Source organism: Elgaria multicarinata, chromosome 12, assembly GCF_023053635.1.
Source record: "Elgaria multicarinata webbii isolate HBS135686 ecotype San Diego chromosome 12, rElgMul1.1.pri, whole genome shotgun sequence".
NCBI lineage: Eukaryota > Metazoa > Chordata > Lepidosauria > Squamata > Anguidae > Elgaria > Elgaria multicarinata.
In genome coordinates this window covers 37014911-37034753 of record NC_086182.1, presented here as the reverse complement: position 1 = coordinate 37034753, position 19843 = coordinate 37014911, and the positions used below count along the sequence as shown (strand labels likewise).

The following is a 19843-nucleotide window of genomic DNA, read 5'->3' as shown; positions in this document are numbered from 1 at the left end:
GCAAGGCCAAAGTCGAAGGCTCAGCCCCAGAGAGGGAGCTCCAGCCTCAGGCTAGGAAAGGTCCCAGACGAGTGTCCACATCAGTCCCTTGTAGTGCCACAGGAGTCGGCTTTGCTTTAGCTCGGGGAAAGGGTCCCAGTTCTTAGCCTTCGGTGGGGGCTGCCAGGTCCCTGGGATGAGCCGGCAGGCGAACTGCCGTGCAAGGCAGCCCCTGCTGCTGCAGTGGGGCTCACTCCGCCCCAATGTCTGGCTTGGGTGGGGATGGGACGTTCTGCCCTCGGTTCAGAGTTTGGCGTCGTGGTTGGAAGGTTGGCCTGGGAGCCGGGAGATCTGGGTTCTGGACTCCACTCGGCCATGGAAGCTCACTGGGTGACTTTGGGCCAGCCACAGGCTCTCAGACCAACCTACCTCACAGGGTTGTTGTTGTGAGGATAAATTGGAGGGGAGGAGGATTACGTATGTTCTTTAAGAAGGAAGAAAGGTGGGATATAAATGCAACGAATAAAGAAAGGAATACGTAAGGGTGGGCTCTGCGGCTTCTTGCCCTCCCCACTCCCCTTATCTGGAAAGGCTCAGAGCCTCCCCCAGGTCTGCTGAGCGGCGTGCGAGCAGCTGGGAGCCCGCCATGGCAGGGAGGGTGCCCAGGGCGGCGGTGGAGGGAAGGGGGGCGTGTGGGTCCCCAGGTGTGCCCAGGGCGTGGTGGCCGGCTGCTGCCTCTGCCGAGGGCAGCCTCCTCTTCCCGCCTTCTCGGAGCGCCTGCCTTCAGGTGCCTTTGGGTGCTGGGAGCTGCACTGCAGGGCTAAGGGGCCTTCAGGTAGGTAGGCTATGGCCTGCGAAATGCTCAATGGCAGAGCCCTGGAAAGGGACACGGCTGCTTTAAATCAAGGGCCGCCCGGGCTGTGTTCCTTAGCTTCTGTGGGTCCTGCTTGAGCGCTGGGCTCTTCCCTCCAAACGTAGCTAAAATGTCAACCCAGCTTCTCAGACGGAGGCAACGGCCAGTGTAGACAAGGTAGCCGCACATGTGCAGCCAGCATGCGGGCGTTGGGAGAAGCCCCAACAGGGTGCGATGGCAGAGGGAATGACCCCCCACCACACACACAAAGTCAGTGGGTTTGGAAGGCCCCTGAGAGGCAAAGGCAGGATTTGGGTGTATCTGTACAACAGGAAGGAGGGTGGCTGCAGCAGGCCTTCAGCCGGTACTTCACAGTTTGGTGAGATTTCCGCTGCAGGCAGGACACCAGAACCCTCAGTCCCATGGGGCAGAGAGCGCTGTTCCCCTACTCCCTAGAGAGAGCACAGACTTCTCCCCCCTCCCCCCCAGTGGCTGGCCCTGAAGTGCTCAGCCTGTGTGGGAGGCAGAGCCCTTCAGCCCTCCACGAAACCTGGGCACCCAGCTCCGGCAGGATCGGGCCTCTCTGTCGGGGGCTTTCTTCTGACATGGCTTGGGAGGGCACTGAGCGCAAGCAGCGAGGCCCTTGCAGGAGCCCGTCACTCTGTGAAACGGCGCAGGGATGTCTGGGCGGAGTGGATGGGAGGCCTGTTCTGTAGGTGGGCTGGGCCCAGCGCCCGCTCTGCCTGGAGAATCTGCTTGGTGCTTGCAAACCTGGGGTTATGAACGGGCACGTTAGGAGGCGCTTTTATTGACCGATTGTATTTTATATGAGAACTCTTTCTCCTTAGCCGCTTTGGTGCCTTGGCAGAGCTGTGTGTGAGGAGCCTGAGAACCATCTAAAAACTCGTCCCTCCATTCCCCTGCAGCCCATCATCAGGGTGTTCCCTGGTCCTTTCCCTGGGGTCACTCTTGGCCTGGGACTGATCCCACTGAGCTGACCCATGCATGGCTTGGGGTGATTTCTCACTCACACACAGGCAGGGAGCAGGCCAACTATTTTTACAGGGGCACCTCAGGCAGGCTACTACCCAGTGCCTGTTTACCCTACCCTGTGCCTGTTTGCATTCTCTTCCCCTCCTTATTGTTTTATTATGATTTTATTAGAATGTAAGCCTATGCGGCAGGGTCTTGCTATTTACTGTTTTACTCTGTACAGCACCATGTACATTGATGGTGCTATATAAATAAATAAATAAATAAATAAATAAATAAATAAATAAATAATAATAATAACTTGACTCCATCTCAGCAAATGGGAATTAATGTGGTTTGGGGCCAGAATTTCAGAGCAGAACACGTAATGTTTAGCAAAGGGAACGTTTTATTCAGAGAAAACAAAATAGGGCATAAAGGGCATGTTCTGAGGTACCTGTGCAAGATCCCTGGATGAGGAGGGAGCTCTTCTCGCTCTGCCTTTGGGGATCTGAGTCTCACTGCATCACTGCGCCCCCACATCTTTCTTCAAGGGCCATTTTTTATCAAATGCTGTTTCACTACTTTAGAATTTTAAGGGCAGGAATTTTGAGGGTGTTTTTGAACACTTAAAAAGCCGTTCAGACAGGGGAGGAAATTAGTTTTGTGCTGACACAAGCCAAGCAGTGCTATGCAAATATGGCTTGTGCTGAAAATCAGAAGCGCAGGTTCCCCGTGAGCCTGGCTCCGCCAAGAAGGCTGCGCGCTACGTATAGTTCTGTGTGGAAACTAAATCAGGCATCTACAAAAATAAACACAAAAGTAGCATGTGTCCTAACCCAAATCTGGGAGGCTAAACAACAGTATACTCGCAGCTCCCCTGGCTTACTGCAGTGCAAAAATAGTGGGGTAGGAGGGAAACGGAGTGGAGGCGGGGGAATAATTTCTGGCACGCAACAACCCCTTTTATTTTAAGATACTATAAAGGCAATAGAGTCCCCAAACCCCCAAGACATGAATTCCCTTCTGCCAATATAGCAACATAGGCTGTGTCTGTTCTGTACTATATATGTTTGTATGGTTACAAATAAAGATGGGTTAATCTGATCCTAATTTAACTTTCAGGATAGATTAATATTACGACAAGAAAGATTTCGGTCCCCAAATTCTGTGTCGTGTTTTGAAATGGGGAGGCGCCCCCTGTGAAACCACAGGCAAGCTAGCTAGTAAACCCTTGATCCATCCAGGCAAGCGGGGTCTGCAGCTGTGGTCTGGCTGCCCTCGAGAGCGTCATCTTGGCCATTTTAGCTTTGTTTATCAATGAAAGGATAGATCATAGAATCATAGAATAGCAGAGTTGGAAGGGGCCTACAAGGCCATCGAGTCCAACCCCCTGCTCAATGCAGGAATCCACCCCAAAGCATCCCCGACAGATGCTTGTCCAGCTGCCTCTTGAAGGCCTCTAGTGTGGGAGAGTGCAATTCATGATGAGCACTATATTAGAGGAAACGTGGGGTAGAAATTTAATAAATAAAATGTTGGCACATATCTTCTAAACGTATAGTACATGTGAACAGAAATATTTATTGTATATTTAAATGTGATAACAAGCAATAGTAACTGCAGAAATTACTCTTGTAGAGGCTCAAAAGGATGTAAAAAATACTGCAAGTGCAAAAAGGCGACCGTTCTGCACACCATGCAGAATGTAACTCTGGTGGTGGTGGGGAGAATGCCCTGATGTTCGTTGAGTTAAAAATTAATATAATGTTTTTACAATAACTGCCCAAATTCCTGTGTGATTTTCCAATGACCCTGTGTAGTAGTATCTGTAGCTAGGCATTGTTTTAAACATTTGTGCATGTGCATATGTGTAATATGCCAAGAAATCCTTTAAAAATTACAGCTGTATGATTGCTCAACGCTATCCTAGTGTTTTTACTGACTGTATGAGCTGTGTCCATGAGTTCTTATTTTATATATAAGTCACTATGAGTGATGCCAATAACTCAAATAGAAACATGATTTCAGTCAGTTGTGCATTGCACACACATGGGCACGTTCACCTCCCCCCATTGAAAATAATCACTAGGCATTAGTCTACAAATGGTGTAAAATTTGCTGCTTTTCTGAAAAAATGCAAAATAGATTGGCTAAGCCATTGCGTCTCCTCCTCCTCAGTGCTGTTATTACCATGTTTAAATACACAATATAGATTTCCTTTTATATGAGGCCCAGCATTGGGCAAAAGGCAGGATATAATAATAATAATAATAATAATAATAATAAGTGTAATTACACACATGTATACTCTATAATGTGTAATTATGTGTGTATAGAAATATTTTGCACCCTGAATCACACTCGTTCATTAATAAAAAACCCCTAAAATGGCTAAATTATGCTCTTTGATGGACAACTTGAACCTAGGACAGTCTTGGGACCTGGAAATAAAAGGGCCTGGTGGTGACCAGAATGGACCTATTTCTGGATGTCCTTGGTGCTCTCTGACCCCACTGCAAATGCATGGCAAGCCCGGCTGCTCTGAGGCCTGGGATAATCACGCCTAGTTAACTGGTGCTTTCCACCAGCTTGGATGTTCACCAGTGAATCTACTGTAAGGGGAAAGGAGAGGCAATCAGAATTGCATGGTCCACAGGCAGATGGCACAGCCAAACCCCAAGTAAGTAAACAAAGCACAATTCAAGAACGCACCTCTATAACGGCAGGCAGGAATCGTTATCATTAGATAACCCAGTCTGATGTTGAGATGGGTTGCCCACTATCCATCCATTCCTGATTTCTTACCTTCACACAGTCCTGAGAACGTCTTTTCCTCCCCCTTCTTCCATCAGGGCCCACGAATCGGGGGGGGGGGCGTGGGCATCCCAGGTGAGGAAAGGGAGGGAGCAAGGGGCTTCAGGTAAGGGATGTAGGAGTGCCGTTGCCCTGCCTCATTCAAGGAAGCTTGGCGGAAGGGGGGCAGTTTGTAAACTTCCCCCCCATGTGTGTTTTTCACTGCTTCTTCCATCTTTTCCTTAATGCAGAAAATCCGATGAGGAGAAACGGGTGGAAGAAAGGCACAAAGCCTTGGGATTGCTGGTGCCAGGCACCCTTGCTCTGGAAGCATCCTCAGGAAAAACCTAGTGACCGAGGGGTTTTGCAGGGGGGAAGTCCTGATGCAGGAAAGGGACAGCTCTCGCCACTCCTGCGGTTTCTCTCCCTTGCCGGCTTCTTCTGCTTGCACGCTCTCTTCCGGCGCTCTCTCCCCAGCTCTGTGCAATTTGGTCCAGGAAGGCTGCGGAGGCATCAACGCCACCCCACCCCGAAACTCTCATTTCCCCCAACCGTAAGGGATTCTTCCCACCCCCTCCCTTGCAGCTCTTAAAACCTGTCAGGAGAGTGATCTTCCCCCTTAACTCTGTGTCAAGTTCACCGCTGGATCTGTTCTAGAGAGAAAACCTGGGGCTCTGTGCTGTTAGGCCAGGCTAGTCCCTGGCTCCCAGGCCTAGAGAGGGCACAAGAGGTCTTTCAGCCGCTGGATCCAGAAGGGGGGATTGGCAGAGTTGCTTCCCTGTGAGGCGAAACCACCTGCATCCTTAGGGCAGAACGCGTCGGCATTCTGCACTCATCGCCTCCTGACAGATTTCTGGGGAGCAAATGACAAATATCTCACTTCACTTGTATTTAAAACTGCAAAGAGAGCTACGGAGATGGGCCACTGTGAGCAGGAAGAACAATAGTTGCTTTGTAGGTCTACCTAAGCCAATGAAGAAAATTCAGGTGTTAATGTAACTGTGGGGATTGGGGCCCAGTGTGTGTACTTACACACGCACACACAGCCCAAAGCAGTCCAGTGAAGGCTGAGCAGTCTCAGGGAGCGCAAAATGCTGACTGGCCGTTTGGGGTGGGGGCGTTGGGGGCAGAATGCAGCCGCCAGAACTAGGTCCAGGGTCCCACTCGTACGTTTCTCTCCTTGCTGTGGCAGAGATGTCCACCAGTAACGTCTTCTTCTGTCTGTTCCACAGCCGGATGATTACAACTCATCAGAAACCGACGGAAACTCGAGCGATTATTTCGACGAGTACCTGTGCCCTGAGAGCGTCTCTCACCCTTTCAGGAGGGTCCTGGTCCCCTTCGTCCACCTGCTGATATTCCTGCTGGGTGGTTTGGGCAACTTACTGGTGATCGTGATCCTGTGGCGCTACAGGCGCTCGCGCACCTCCACCGAGCTCTTCCTCTTCCACCTGGCCTTGGCGAACCTTCTGCTCGTCCTCACCTTCCCCTTTGGGGCGGTGGAGATCCTAGTTGGCTGGGTCTTTGGCACGTTCCTCTGCAAAGCGCTCAGCGCCGCCAACAGGGTCAACTTCTACAGCAGCAGCCTGCTGCTGAGCTGCATCAGCGTGGACCGCTACCTGGCCGTGGTGTATGCCCTGCAGACCTTCCAGAAGCGGCGGGCGCTGTCGGTCCACTTGGCGTGCCTGGCCATCTGGCTCCTCTCCCTCCTGCTGACAATGCCCGACCTGCTCTTCACAGAGGTCTGGGCGGTGGGCGACAACCTCAGCATGTGCTACTTCAAGGAGTACGGGGCAGGCGGCGCCAACGCCCACCTGGCAACGCGCTTCCTGAACCACATCGTGGGCTTCTTCCTGCCCTCCGGGGTCATGTGCTATTGCTATGCAGCCATCGTGAGGGTCCTCTGCCGGTCCCAGCGGCTGCAGCGGCAGAAAGCGGTCAAGGTGGCCATCCTGGTCACAAGCGTCTTCCTGCTCTGCTGGACCCCTTACAACGTGGCCGTCTTCTTGGACACCCTCAGCAAACTGGAGGCTCGGGGCTGTGCCGTGGAGGACGGGCTGAGCATTGCCATCACGGTGACGGAGCTGGTGGCCTTCAGCCACTGCTGCCTCAACCCCCTTCTCTACGCTTTTGTGGGCATCCGATTCCGCCATGACGCTTGCCGGCTGCTGCACGACCTGGGCTGCCTGAGCCAAAGCACCCTGCAGGAAATCCTGGGCACGTGCCGGACCGAGAGCACCACTGAGACCAACGTCACGGCCACGCGACACTCCACCTCCCCGTGCGCCATGAACCCCTTTCCTACGCCTTCAGGCTTGCCTGGTCCCTCGTCCCCTCCCCCAGCCCTGAATGGCCAAAGGGCTCAGAGGAGAAGCATGGGGCTCAGCTTGGGCCAAGGCAGAGACTAAGCCCAGCCAGGGTCTACTGGCCAAAGACCAAAGAGTGGACCGGCAGACCCTCGCTTCTGAAGCCAGGCGCCTTTTTCTTGGAAGCCTGTGCGTGACTTTTGCTCCCTTGCCCGGCTTTCCTTGGAAACGATTCCTGCTCCAGTACGCCTCACTTACCCACGGAGAAGGGTCTGGCTTTTGCTTACGCCCACGGAGTGCTTCTTCCTTTGGCCCCTCCCTTTGGCCTGGGCCTCCAGAGGCAGCTTCTGTGCCACCCCCTGCCAGTCCTCTCCTGAGACCGAGAAGCCTCTTCACCTGGAGTCCTCCGGTGCCCCAGAATTCAGCACCTGCTCTAGCCGAGAGCAAAAGGGGGAACACGCAATCCCAACGGTTAACGAACTGCAGCCCAGGGGACCTGCTCTGGGGCTATGGAGCCGTAGGGCCCTACTGCCTACCCCAGTGGCCAAATTCTGGGGGGAAGGTTGAGAGCCCTCAAGTGAAGGAACGAAGGAATGAATAAATCCACAAGGCCCAGCCCCTCCCCCCCAGTTGGAACTAAATCACACCGCCCCCCTTGCCTATAGCCTTCTACAGAGTAACGAAGGGGACCGTCATGAACGCTAAGCGGGCCCAGCCGGGCCCTCACTGCCAATGAGGCCAGTTGCCACCATCATCCGGTTTTCCCTGCGTGGGACTCTGAGCTCTGCTCTGTCTTGCTCTGCTCAAGTAAGAGAGCCAGCAGCAAGGCTGGGGGCTGCCCCAGAGTCCTGCCCGGCCCAGGGAGCGGGCAAAGGTCAGGCTTGGCCTCTCTAGCTCAGAGTTGAGAAGAGGAACGTGGCAGGGTGCTGAGGGGGAGTGCTGGGCGGCCTTCCCCTCACCACGAACGGGGCGGCTCTCCCACCCTCCGAGGCCAGCGGGAAACGCCACCTGGGTCTGCCAGCCCAGGAATTCTTGATCCAGGAGGGAGGCAAAAGCGGCCGCTGGCGTCTTCTAGCCCTGTTCGGATTTGCAGCGGGATTCTCGGGGTGCATGTTGTGGCTGCACAGCCCTTCCCTGAACGCTGTGTCCATGCCTGTAAGAGCTGCGTACCAGGAAAGACATTCAACTGGTCGAGCTTCTCTAGTTACTGCACCACCTGCCACCTACCTGCTGAAGGCACAGAGTCCTCTTTGGGCCAGGAGCTGGAAACCTGCGTGTGTCGGTCTACTTCCCAGGCAGGAGCGCAGGCAGGTGGGGGAACGGGATGAAGGGGCTTGTGCGTCACATTCAGTCTCAGCCTTACTGTGCTCCTGTTGCAAATCATGTCTGAGAAGATTTCATTAAATAAAAACATTTTGTACCCGCTTCTGTCAATGTCCCCGTGTGAAACAAAACCAGGATGGACTTCCCAGCCCTGGGGAGACAGGCGTTTGGGCTGTGGGTGCAGCCAGCCTACCAGCTCCTTGCCCTTCCCTCGCCATCCTTGCCACCTCTGGGGTTCCCTGGCCATTGGCCACTTGCCAGCAGCATCCCCTGCAAGGTGTCACCCTCTGAGCTGGCCCCGGCCCATCATGGCTAGCAGGCAGGACAGGCCCCTCTGCGCCAGGGAAAAGTGGGTGCTCCTTGCTTGGGCCTGTGCTGGCGAAGGGGAACAGCCCAGGTGCTGAGTACACCCAGGCTGAGGCCCAAAGCTGAGGCCGCCTCCCTCCCGCAGCATCTGGACGTGATCTCCCCCGAGCAAGGCAGGGCGTCAGCGAGGAGAGGCAGGCCTGGCTGGGACGGGACGGAGCTGCTTTTGGGGTGGGCCGGCCAGCTGACCGGCCGGCCAGCCAGCCAGCTTCCTCCTCCTCTCCCCAGTCTCAAGAGTCCCACGGCTCCCTTCCCTGCCTCGACGGCCGAGTTTGGGATGCCTGAACACAGAAGTGAGAGCCAAGAGTGGGGGTGGGCTGGAGAAGAGAAGCCCCGTCAGCTGGTGGGCAGCAATGGAGCAACCCCGAAAGGGCAGCAGCGGGCATTTCAGAAGCCCCCCCTCCATAGCACCACATTGTGAGGAAGATGGGCCACCTCCACTCCTTGCCCTTCTATACAGCTGGGTATTCTGCCCCCGGCCGGATGATGTCCAGCAATATCACGTGAAGAGGCCCCAGAATGTGCCCCCTCCCAACCACTCCTTTTTGAGTGAGGAGGCAATTGTCCCATGTCCCCTGCTCCTCCCTCCCCCCCCCCCCCGGTGGGAAGAGTTCTCATGGACACACAGCTCAGGATGGGGGGGGGGGAGAGCTGCATCTAAAGTGCTGCTTCATCGTGGTGTGGAGTCCCAGGAGATGTGAAGCAACAGAAAGCGCTCCTGAGCATACACTGAGTGCCTTCCTTCCTTTAAGCACTGAACAACCCCAGCTACTAAGGCACAGCATGGGAGAAACAGCCACGGTGGAGCTGTAGTGCCCACCCCCCTTTCAGAAATGAAGCGACACGCAGGTGATTGTTCATGGATGATGTGTAACGTTCAGCAGCAGAAATGGGAGGGGGGGAGCGAGATCGTTGCCAAAAAGGCCCAAGCAATCCTGCTCTTAACCCCTCTGGTCTGGTAGCCACACCCTAACCTGGCCAAAGACCCCACCGCAAAAAGCTCCTGCCAGGCATGTTTTGAAATGTCTCTTTTTAATAAAAAGGCACCTATAAAACAGGTCAATCAATACGTTACAGGCAGCACAGATACCCAAAAAACAAGCCTAGAAATCATTTCAAAATAAAAACCAATAAGATGTCTTCACATATTGTATTTATATATTTATATTTATATATATATATATTTATAGAATGGTACAAAATGCACGGGTGGCAGGGGGAGGACTCTCTCCCACCCCCACCAACCCCAAAAAAGGAGGACAAAGAGAGCAGGCCCATCCCGCCCCCTGGGCACGAACACATGCCCACGGTGGGCATCCCGGACTGCTAGAGACGGTGGCGCAGCGGTGTGTCTGGAGCAGGAAATGAGCAGGTTGTGGCCAGAGGAGCAGGCAGAGAAGCAGGTGGGCTTCAGCAGGCACCACGCAAGCCAGAGAGCTGAGCAAGGAAGCACGAGGCACGAGACAGGACGACGGTCACAGCGCAAGAGGGGCGAGGGAGGGGCTAGCCGTGGGCTCCCCGGCAAGTGGCCCCCGACCACCGTATTGCTATGAACAAGACACGGCCTAGAAGAAGGTGCGGTGGGCCTGGTGTGGCTGCCCTAGAGGGACAAGGCATCTGGCCCAGGGCCATGGGGGCAAAGCAGTAGCGATTCCTTCGGAGGCCTGGGGCCACGGACTTCCTGCCTCCGCCCACGCCCTCTCCCCCTCTGACGGATCCGTCCCATGGCAGCTTCAGCGCCTTGCACCTCAGAGGCCTCCCACATGCTCTTCACTGCCGATGGGAAACTGGGGGTGGGGGTAGGATGGAGACTTCCCTCCACAACAGGGGTAGGCAACTTCAAAGCCCCCCACCCCACCCCAGGCTGCACTCCAACCGCCACAGCATCTAGAAGGAATCTCTCTTCCGGTGGTGGTGATGGGTGAGAATCCAAGGGCCACCTGGGCCAGGCTTTTGTGGCTTTCTTAGCAAACACAATTCCAGGGGCTTAGCAACGTGGTATGTGCAAGCCATGACCAACAGGCAGGGCTTGGTGCTGCCTATGAAAGAGAGCATCAAGCAAGGCCCCTATCATGCACAGAACAGGTAGAGCAGGAACACAGAAGAGGACGGGGGGCTTGCAGCAGTGGAACAAGATGTGCGAGAGTCCTGGGGGTGGGTGGGACGGAGAGATGACGGGGTCTCCTTAAGCCTAGAGGCGAGCAGCCGCCCCCGGAGTCTACAAGTGCAAGTGTGGGGGGGAGAGGAGCCTCCCCCCACCCCCAGGGGCAGGCAGGCAAGCAAGCAAGCGCACACACCTCCCTATGCCAGACCTCAGATCTGTGCCACCTCTCAGGCCTGCTCTTGGCTTTCCCTAGATATGCAAACCATTCCGCCCAGAGCCGTCTGAAAGTGCAGGGTTTGGTGTGTGTGGTTCCCCCCCCCCCCCGCAAGGGTTGGGTCCAGGATTCTGGCCAAGCCAGCTTCCGTCTCCATCTATTCAACTGGTTTCGTTTGTAAAAGGAGACAATTCGTGCAGAGTCAAGGCAAGGTTTCCTTGGACTGAATCACAATTGCTACGATCTCCTCCAAATGTTTGGGGCGTCGGTAGGGAGGCATAGGGCTGCTGCTGGGCCCCCACGGCATGGCGGCGCTTGCTTAGCTGGGTGGGGTGGGGTGGGGAGAACAAGAGGACAGTATCGATCCTTCCAGGGGAAGCGGGGCGATTCAGCTGAAGGAGGAGCTGCCAGCTGTGGGCCACCGTGAAGCGCTTCCCGGAGGCGGAGGGAGTCCCTAGCGCCCACGCCTCCAATCTCATCATTCTGGCAGGCAGCGCGTGCGTGTGAGAGAGGGACCAGTAACTATAAGCACTGTGGCAGCGTAGGTGAGAAAGACACACACACACACACACACACACACACACACACACACACACACACACACGGGGCCAACCTGGTCCAAATCTGCTTCGGCCCCCCCAATGCCCTGGGAGGGAGTGGGGTGGGGAACAGATGAGTCTCCACTTCAAGCCCTGTCTGAATGCAGTGGCCCTCTTTGAGCAAAAGGGGGGGGCAGCGGTGCTTGACTGGGCCGAATTCCCGCCAGCCAAAGGATGCCTTCCCTTCTGCGAGGGCAGAGGGTGCATCCCTCAGGCCGCCTACTGGCCGCCATGTCGCAGAGCTGCCGGGCTGGTGCCCAGCGGAGGGAGTCCGGCCCTGGAAGGGCACGCCGGGCCAAGCGCGCGACTGGGGCTGCCGGACCCGCCCGGCGGGATGCCCAGGCCACACTGAGCTAGACTTTGCCAATGGGCTGCATTTGTGTTTGTTTCTTCCAAAAACAGGTTTTGAGGCTTCTATTAAAACACAGAAATACAAACAATTCCAAGCCAGCAAAAATCTTTGCTGTTGCTCCCCCCCTAACCTATTTACAGCTGTTCCAAACCCTCTTGCACATTTTGGTTGCCTTAAACAAAAGGAGCGAGAGAAAGAAAGGACGAAAGAAAGAATTCACACTCAGAGGAAAGATCCAAGCCAAACTCGGTGTCAGGGCAGAGAAGCGGGCTGGCGTCCGTCTGTCCGTCCCTCCTGTCGCACCAGGGTCCGCCGGCGGCCTCCTCCTCCTCCTCCTCAGAAGGGCAGGTTGGCCATGCCGCCCGCTCCTGGCCCGTAGCCCATCTGGCTGTCCAGGGACACGCTGCGCTGGCGCAAGGGGTGCGAGACCATGAGGTTCTGCTGGGGCCCCGGGGGGCCCATGAGCGAGCCCTGCGGGGAGAGCATGTGGCCGGGCTGCGCGTACATCTCCCCCGACACGGACATGCTGCGCTGCTTGGCCTGCATGAGCAGGAAGTTCTGCTGGGCCATGAGGCTCTGCTGGGGCAGCATCATGCCCTGGTGCACGCCGGCGCCCATCATGCCTTGCTGGGGCGCCAGGCCTGTCCTGCCCAGCACGGGCACCTGCCCCGGGTGGCACAGGGCCATGCCGCGCTGCATGCCCTGGGGGCCGGGCCGGGCCGGGCCCTGCTCCGCCATCATGTTCTGCAGGTTCAGGAGGTGCAGGTTGGACGGGGGCTGGGCCTTGGCCACCTGGCCCTCGCCCTTGGGGAAGTACTGCAGCGTGCTGCTGGGCTTCTCGGACGGGATGATGCGCGACAGGTCGAACTCGGGGATCCCGGTGGGGGTGGGGCGGATCACGTCGCTCAGCTCGGGGTCGTTGAGCACCGAAGCCACCCCGGGGAGCACCGACGGGTAGGGGTCGGCCATCCTCGCGGCCATGCGCTGCTGCTGCTGCTGCTGCTGCTGCGGAGGCAACGGGCCCGGGGGCGGGGGTGGCTGCAGCTCCTCTGGGGGCAGGCCCAAGCCAGGCGGGTAGTGCTGTTGCAAGCTGGGCCCCCCAGGCCCCATGGGCATGCTGCCGCCGTTGCTGGGGGGCTGCTGGAGGCGGGGTGGGAACACCAGCTGGCCAGGGGGGCCGCAGGGCTGGCTGAGGGGGTCCTGGGGGCCAGGGGCCAGCATCATGGGGTTCTGCGGAGCTGCGCTGCCGTGCATGGGGAGGTTGGCACCCAGGGGGCTTGGCGAGGACATCGTGGGTGCTGGGGGCTCGTGTGAGAGCGGCTGCTGTCCAGGAAGGTTCATGCCCATGGGGCTCTGGGCCGGGCCGGGCCCCACAGAGTTCATGTGCATCTGGCCGGGCTGGTTCCCTCCCATGCCTGTAGGGGGAGACAGAGAACCGTGAGCCTCCCGAGGGCAGCGCACGCAGGGGCAGAGCAGGGCTGCTGGGAGGGGGGGCAGGGGCTCCGCTCTGGCCCGGAGAGCAAGCAACGAAGAATGTCGCCCCCCGCCCTGAGCCCATCACCACCGCCACGCCCAGCTGTTGCTGCCGCCCTCGGAAAGGCAGTCCAAACGACCAGTCCACGGAGAGCCGAGACCTCCCCCCCGCCCCTCTCCTTATCCCCAAGAGGGGCAGGACGTATGAAAGCTCTCAAACCTCCCCCCTCCCTCTCTCTGGCCTGGCAGAAGAGCCTGCTGGAGGAGCCCTGTGGGAAGCAGGAGGGCAGCTGCTGAAGCGGCCGTTGGCCAAGACACCCGTTGGCAGCCTCAGGGTCACAGCAGTGGCCGAAAGAGCCCCGCCCCCCCCCCCCCGAGTCCACAAGGGCCCTCCTGCCTCTCTGTCCCTCAGATCCCGCCCAGCGCCTCATCTTCACGAGCAGGGGAGGGCCACACACTGTTGTGGTTCTCCACAGTATGCTGAAATGGGCTCCGCTCTCTCGTGGTTACACAGCGGCGCCCACCGTCCCTAAAGCCTGGCTCTCCAGTGCTGGAAAGGGCACAGCGCTGGGTGGGGCGAAGGCTGACGTGGAACCAGCGCCATCCAGAGAGAGGCTTGGGATGGCCCCTCTCCAGGCTCCCCTGCCACTACAGTTTCATGAATGGGAATCCACATAAACCCCACTCCAAAAAATATCGTACTAGGAAATTAACACAATCGCTTTGCAACTCCGGAGCTGCACAGCTGTGGAGCTTAACACCACATTACAGAAGCGAATTAACCAAGTCCAGCAGCTAATTAATGCCGGAAGTGCATAGACGTGTCTTAATGGAAACGCGAAGGGAATGGGTGGGGGAAGGCCCAGCCCACGTCACAGCCAGGTCATAGGGCACGCCCAGGATTGAATGCCCAGGCCTGGGGGCTCTCCCACACTAGAGGCCTTCAAGAGGCAGCCAGACAGCCCTCTGGCAGGGATGCCTTGAGGTGGATTCCTGCACTGAGGAGGGGGTTGGACTCGATGGCCTCACAGGCCCCTTCCAACTCGACTCTGCTATGATTGCAGAGCAAGTGCCTGGGAACTGCTTTAACTAAAAAGAACGGAGTAGAAGGGCTCTCCGATACTGCGGTTTTTCCAGGCGGAGGAGGCGGGTTGGGAGCATGCCGGCCACGACGTCACGTCCTGCAAGGGCCCTCACAATGCAGCTATGCTGCAGGAAAAACCCCATGAAGGCAGCCCCCAGGGTGAGCCTGGCCCGCCGCCATGGTGCGCCGCTGGCTCTGACCGCCCCCGCCGGATACCCACCAGACATGGCGCCAGGCGGAAGCATTGGCCTGTCTGGGAGCAGCTCGTCGTCCGACGTGGCGATGGTCTTGATGGCGTTGTGGTAGAGCGGGGTGGAGCTGGGCATGGCGTACTTGGACATCTGGGACATCATGAGTGACAAGGGGTTCTGGGATGGGGGTGGATCTGGAGAGGAAGGAAAAGGCAGGTTGGGGTTCAGGGGGCCAGAGGGGGTGCTGGCTGAGGCAGAGGAACTGCTCCTAGGCCCAGGCGGCATCGAACCTGCAACAGGAGACACCAACAGTCTTAGAGCCAAGCTCCGGAGCGGAGCCGGGCGCCGGCCCCTCAGCACAGGATGCAGGAGGGAGGTCCAAGACGGCGGACTCCGGGCCCCAAGGGAGAGGCAGGCAAAGGAGGGGGGCGCCGCGGAAGCTCACTCCCACAGGCAGGACCCTTGAGGGAGGGGCAAGGAGGTGGATTCAGAGGAAGCCAACAATCCCCGCGTGTACTTGAAATCTTTCCGAATGAAAGAGCATACTAGTTGAAGGATTGAAGCACGCGGATTTCCCAAGAACACCATGCCTGCCTAGGAAGGCATCCTTTAAATGGTGTTAGGATATGATACACTGCTGATTCAATAGACAGCTTCCTCTGCCTTGAAGTGCATTAGTGTGTGTGTGTGCGTGTGTGTGTGTGTGTGTATACACACACTACATGCGTTAAACAGCTCACCAATGCAAAGATATCTGTATTATCACCCAATGACTGCCTTATGAATGATTGCTTTAGTAAATAAAGTAATTATCCTGGGCTCTATTTTCACATTTCAATTTCTTTGGACCTCAGTGTTTATAAGCCCCCACCCCCCACCCCCCGCGTGATAATACATTTGGAGCTCAGGATAACACGTCATGCATCTAATCTAGTCCAGGAAGCTTCTGCTGCAATAAATTTGTCAGTCTTGAGGGTGCCACAGGGTTCTCTGTTGTTTCTGCTGCAACGGGCTCACACGACTCCACCGCAAGGAACAGACGATACATGGGACGTGTATTTCTATTTCCAAAGATGGATGCCTGTTTGGAGTTTCTCTCTAAACACCCGGTTGAAATCACCGGAAAAAGCCCATCAATGTTCAGCCCAGCTGCTTCCAGAAACCAGCAAGGGCTGATTGTTTCTCCCACTAAGTGTATTTTCCTATAAGACAGGAAGTATTTTTTTTTCATGGGAAGCAGGTAGAATCAAGCATATTAACGACGTGATAACGCACCGCATAGAACAGAACGCTGTTCTATGTGACCCCTGGAAGCGCCGGCTGGATGGCGCCCCGCCTGAGGTCGCGGGCTCTGCCCAACCGCCGGCGTCCCACCCACCTTCGCCTTCATCTTCCTCATCCTATTGAGCCTGGATGCCTCATTCGCTTGCATGGTGGTAATAACAGCAACGTGAAAAGCGAAGCCCTGCTCACAATGCCTGACCTTCCCCGGGTTTCTCGCTACAAAAAGTCTTAAGCCTTGTTTTGCAAACCCAAACCCGGAAGCCAACGGCCCCCCTGCCTTGAAAGGCTCCTTCCCGCAGCAGCCGCTGAGGACCCCCTTCGCCCCTTGCTGAAGGGACGGCGAAGCACCCCGGGTCTCAGGACACGATCCAAACCCCGCGACCCCCTGGGGCGCACCCGGAAGCCCCCCCAAACCCCAGCGCCCGTCCTTACCTTGCTCAATGCCGCCCAGGGCCGTGGAGTTGCTCATGCCGAGGGCTGGCTTGCTCTGGGCCAGGCCGGGGCTGGGAAGCGCGTTCTTGGGCGACGGAGCCCACCCTGGAGAGGACACGGCCAGTGATGGGGACTTGAGGTGGCCTGGCGAGCTGGTCGGGGAGCGGACGCTGAGCACGGAGCTGAGGACCTGGGGGGATTTGAGGGGGGCGCCGGTGGCGCCGGCGGCAGGCAGGCTGACCATGGCCGAGGGCGTCTGCGGGGACTTGAGGTTGGCGGAAGGCGACGTGCCCAGCGGAGAGTGGACCTGGCTCAGCGTCGGAGACTTGAGGCGGCCCACGCCGGGGGAGTTCATCGGCCCCATGTTGAGGGCCAGGTCGGAAGGGCGCCGGCCCAGGCCCCGTCCAGGGGCTTGGTGCATGTTCGTGGATGGGGCGCTGGTGCTGGGGGGCAGGGGGATGTGGCTGAGCCGCGTGGTGTGGCCCAGGACGCCCTGCTCTGGGCCAAACATGTCCGGCGCGCCGCCCATCTCCTGGGGCCCAGCGGGGTACGGGCCCTGCATGGCCGGGAAGCCCGGCGGCGGCTGCTGCTGCTGCTGCGGGTGCTGGGGCGGCGGCGGCCCCCCCTGGCCGGGGAACGGCGAGCCCATCATCATTTTCTGGGGGCCGCCCATCATGGCACCGTTGCCGTTGGGGGCGCGCACCCGGGCCATCTCCTCAGAGGCCATCAGCTCCGGCCCGCGCATCTTCTGCGACATCAGCATCTGCTGCTGCTGCGGCGTCATCTGCACGTTGAGGTTCATGTTCATGTTCATGTTGACGTTCATGTTCATGTTGAGGTTGCCCCCGGGAGGCCCCAAGCCCGGCTCCATGTCCCGCAGGGGGGGGCTCAGCATGGCCCGCGAGCCGCCAAAGTCCAGGCCCAGCCCCTCCCCGGCAAAGAGGGCCGGCTCCGCTTGCCGGTGCGCCTGCATCATGCGCTCCACTTCCATGCCCAGGGGCCGCGGCATCCCGGCCTGCCGCTTCTCCAGCACCTGGTGCCGCAGCATCTCCTCCCGCGCCCGAGGCGCCAGGAAACGCTCGCCCTCGCCCGGCCCCAGCGGCGGGTAGGGCAGGTGGCCGGGGCCAAAGTTGCCCGGGGGGCCCATGGGCATCTCCTCGCTCCAGGCCATGCCGGGCCGGACGGGGCGCTGCATGGCGCTCATGGGGCCCAGCGACTCCAGGGGCAAGGTCTGCATCGCCCCGAAGCCGCCGCCCCCCCGCTGCTGCTGCTGCTGCTGCACCTGCACCTGCACCGGGCTCCCCGGGAAGCGCCCCCCGGTGAAGGAGGGCCGCAGCTGCTGCAGCTGCTCCTGCACCTCCACGGGCACCCCCCGCAGGAGCCAGGGCTCGCCGGGCTTGCTGTGGTAGGGCGGCGGGGGCCCGCGCAGCATCAGGCCGCCCATGGGCTGGGGCAGCATCACGTCCTGCAGGGGCCGGCCGCCGTGCACGCCCCCCTGCTCCTCCTTGCGGCGCTTCTCCTCGTAGTACTCCTCCTGCAGCTTGCGCCAGGCCACCTGCTCCGGGGTCAGGCTGTCCTGGCCCAGCCGCTGCATCATCATGTTCATCTGCTGCCCCATGTCCACCCCGGGGGGCACCGGCCCCTCCGGCTCCAGGCCGGCCCCCCCCAGGCTCTGAGTCTGCGAGATCATGGACTGCAAGGGCTCCTCGTACTTCTTCAGGCCGGCCCCGGGGGGAGGGGCCTGCGGGAGCTGGGGGGGAGGGGCCTGCGGAGGCAGGACCCCTCCCTCCCCGGCCCCCGGCCCCCCCTTGAGGAAGGGCTCGGCCCCGCTGCTGCGCAGGAGCAGGCGCTCGATGTCCCGCAGGGTCTGCAGCGACCGCTCCCGGTGCTCCAGCTGCTCCTTGGAGAGGCCCTCCGTGTTGAGGGGGTGGCGGGGCCCGTTCCCCGCAGAGGGGCCCCCTGCCCCGGCCCCTTCCCCCAGCAAGCCCTCTGCGGCGCTGGCAGGCAAAGAGCTGGGGCCGGTGGGCGTGCTGGGGTGGGTGCCGCCGGGGGCGGTGCTGCTGCTGCCGTTCCCCACCGAGTTGGGCGTCAGGTCCCGGCGGCTGTCCTCGGGAGGCCCCTCCTGGGGCAGGGCTCCGGCCGAAGGCAGTGGCCCCTGGCCGAGCCCCAGCGCGGGCGGAGCAGCCGGCGGGGCAGCCGGCGGAGGCTGGCCCTGGGGCTGGCTGCTGGGCGGCAGGGGTGGCTGAGCCTGGGGGGTGCTGGCGGGCGAGGGGGCCATCGGCAGCGGCTCCGGAGCGCCTTGGGTCTTTGGAACGGGGGTCTGTGGGAAGGGAGAGGCGGGTCAGCGGGGCCCCATCCAAGCCCCCTCCCCCGCAGTGCTCCCCCCACGGCGACTGCGCCAGCCCCCACCCCACCCTCAGCAGCTCCACCAAGCAGGCCACGATCCAACCCTCATCTTGTCCCCAGCCCTGCACGTACCTGGTCCAGCTTGGCCCGGGGCACATGCTGCTGGTGGTAGCCCAGGATGGAGTCCGCTCGGCCTTGAAGGACAGCCTCTGCAGCCCTGCAGACACACAGAGAGACTGTCAGGGAGCCGCCTGGCAGAGCCCGCGGATTGGGCCCTGCCTAGGCTCGCCGGCCTGCCTGGCCCACCTGCATTCAATGGACAGCAGGACTGAAGGGTGCAGGCCCGGCCTCTTCCTGCCCCTGTGGCACAGCCATGGCCCCGGGCTCATGCCTTCTCCACAGAACCACTCCTGCTGGGGGGCAGCCCAGGCCTCTAGGCCTCCGCCCCCGGAAGGGAGCCGGCCGAGCGCTGCACGGAAGAAAACCCGGCCCCCGGCCCCACCCCCCTCTCCCTGCAGCAGAGGCCGCTTCCTGGCTGCCCCCTCGGGACCATCCAGCCCCCCAGCTCACGCGGAGACCTCCCGAGGGCTTACGTGTTGGCGAGGTGCGTGGTGAAGACATAGACGAGCTGCAAGGGCTGCTTGCCTGAGCCGTTCCCTGCGTCGGACCTCAGGCCGGGGGCTGCGCCATGGGGCGTGCAGGACGCATTGTTCTCGCTCAGGGCTGGAAGGGGGTTGGATCCTGGGCCCAGCTGGGAGGCCGTGGTCATTGCCGACTCTGCTGCATTACAATCTGTGGCACGAGGGAGAGGAAGAGGAGGGGGAAGTCAGCAAAGGGCTGCGGACCAGGAGCCGGCTGCACGTGGGGTGGGGTGCGGAGCGGAGCAAAGGGCAGCAGGAGAACCTCGGGGTCAAGAGATACTGCGGGCCCCACAAGTTGAGCTGGAAGGGCCTGGGGGGTGGAGAGGGAGAATGGGGGTGGGAGAGGCAGACTGACAGCTGCCCGCTGCTTTACTCCAAGTCGCCAGCAGGTGGCAGTACACAATGGGAATCCCCCAACTTTGGCTGGAGGCCTTTGGCTGGCGGGGGTGGGGGGTCCTCCTGCCTGCAGGGGGCCTGATCCACTCCTCAAGTATCGGTCACCCTCTTGCCTGCGTGGCTTTCCTGGTC

At 59.4% G+C, this 19843-nt stretch overlaps 2 protein-coding genes across 2 annotated transcripts in view; one reads left to right on the top strand and one right to left on the bottom strand.

Moving 5' to 3' along the window:
• The first annotated feature begins 625 nt into the window (after nt 1-625).
• Nucleotides 626-7114, top strand: CXCR5 (C-X-C motif chemokine receptor 5). Its single transcript, XM_063139028.1, has 2 exons — nt 626-814; nt 5833-7114. The coding sequence occupies exons 1-2, from the start codon at nt 626-628 to the stop codon at nt 7006-7008; spliced, it is 1365 nt and encodes a 454-aa protein (XP_062995098.1). The 3' UTR covers nt 7009-7114.
• A 2513-nt stretch (nt 7115-9627) lies between these two features.
• Nucleotides 9628-19843, bottom strand: part of BCL9L (BCL9 like) — a 36578-nt gene continuing 26362 nt past the window's right edge. Inside the window, exons 4-8 of the mRNA XM_063138965.1 lie at nt 19268-19466; nt 18807-18891; nt 16329-18648; nt 14642-14806; nt 9628-13279 (exon numbers count right to left, since the gene is read on the bottom strand). Coding sequence (XP_062995035.1) covers nt 12201-13279; nt 14642-14806; nt 16329-18648; nt 18807-18891; nt 19268-19466 — 3848 coding nt within the window. The 3' untranslated portion in view covers nt 9628-12200. The remainder of the gene's footprint in view (nt 13280-14641; nt 14807-16328; nt 18649-18806; nt 18892-19267; nt 19467-19843) is intronic.

Bases quoted from the DNA above. Each gene is read 5' to 3' on its own strand.
- CXCR5 (XM_063139028.1), top strand. From the start codon at position 626: ATGGCAGGGAGGGTGCCCAGGGCGGCGGTGGAGGGAAGGGGGGCGTGT. The intron at 815-5,832 runs GTAGGTAGGCTA...TCTGTTCCACAG, and splicing joins CAGGGCTAAGGGGCCTTCAG to CCGGATGATTACAACTCATC.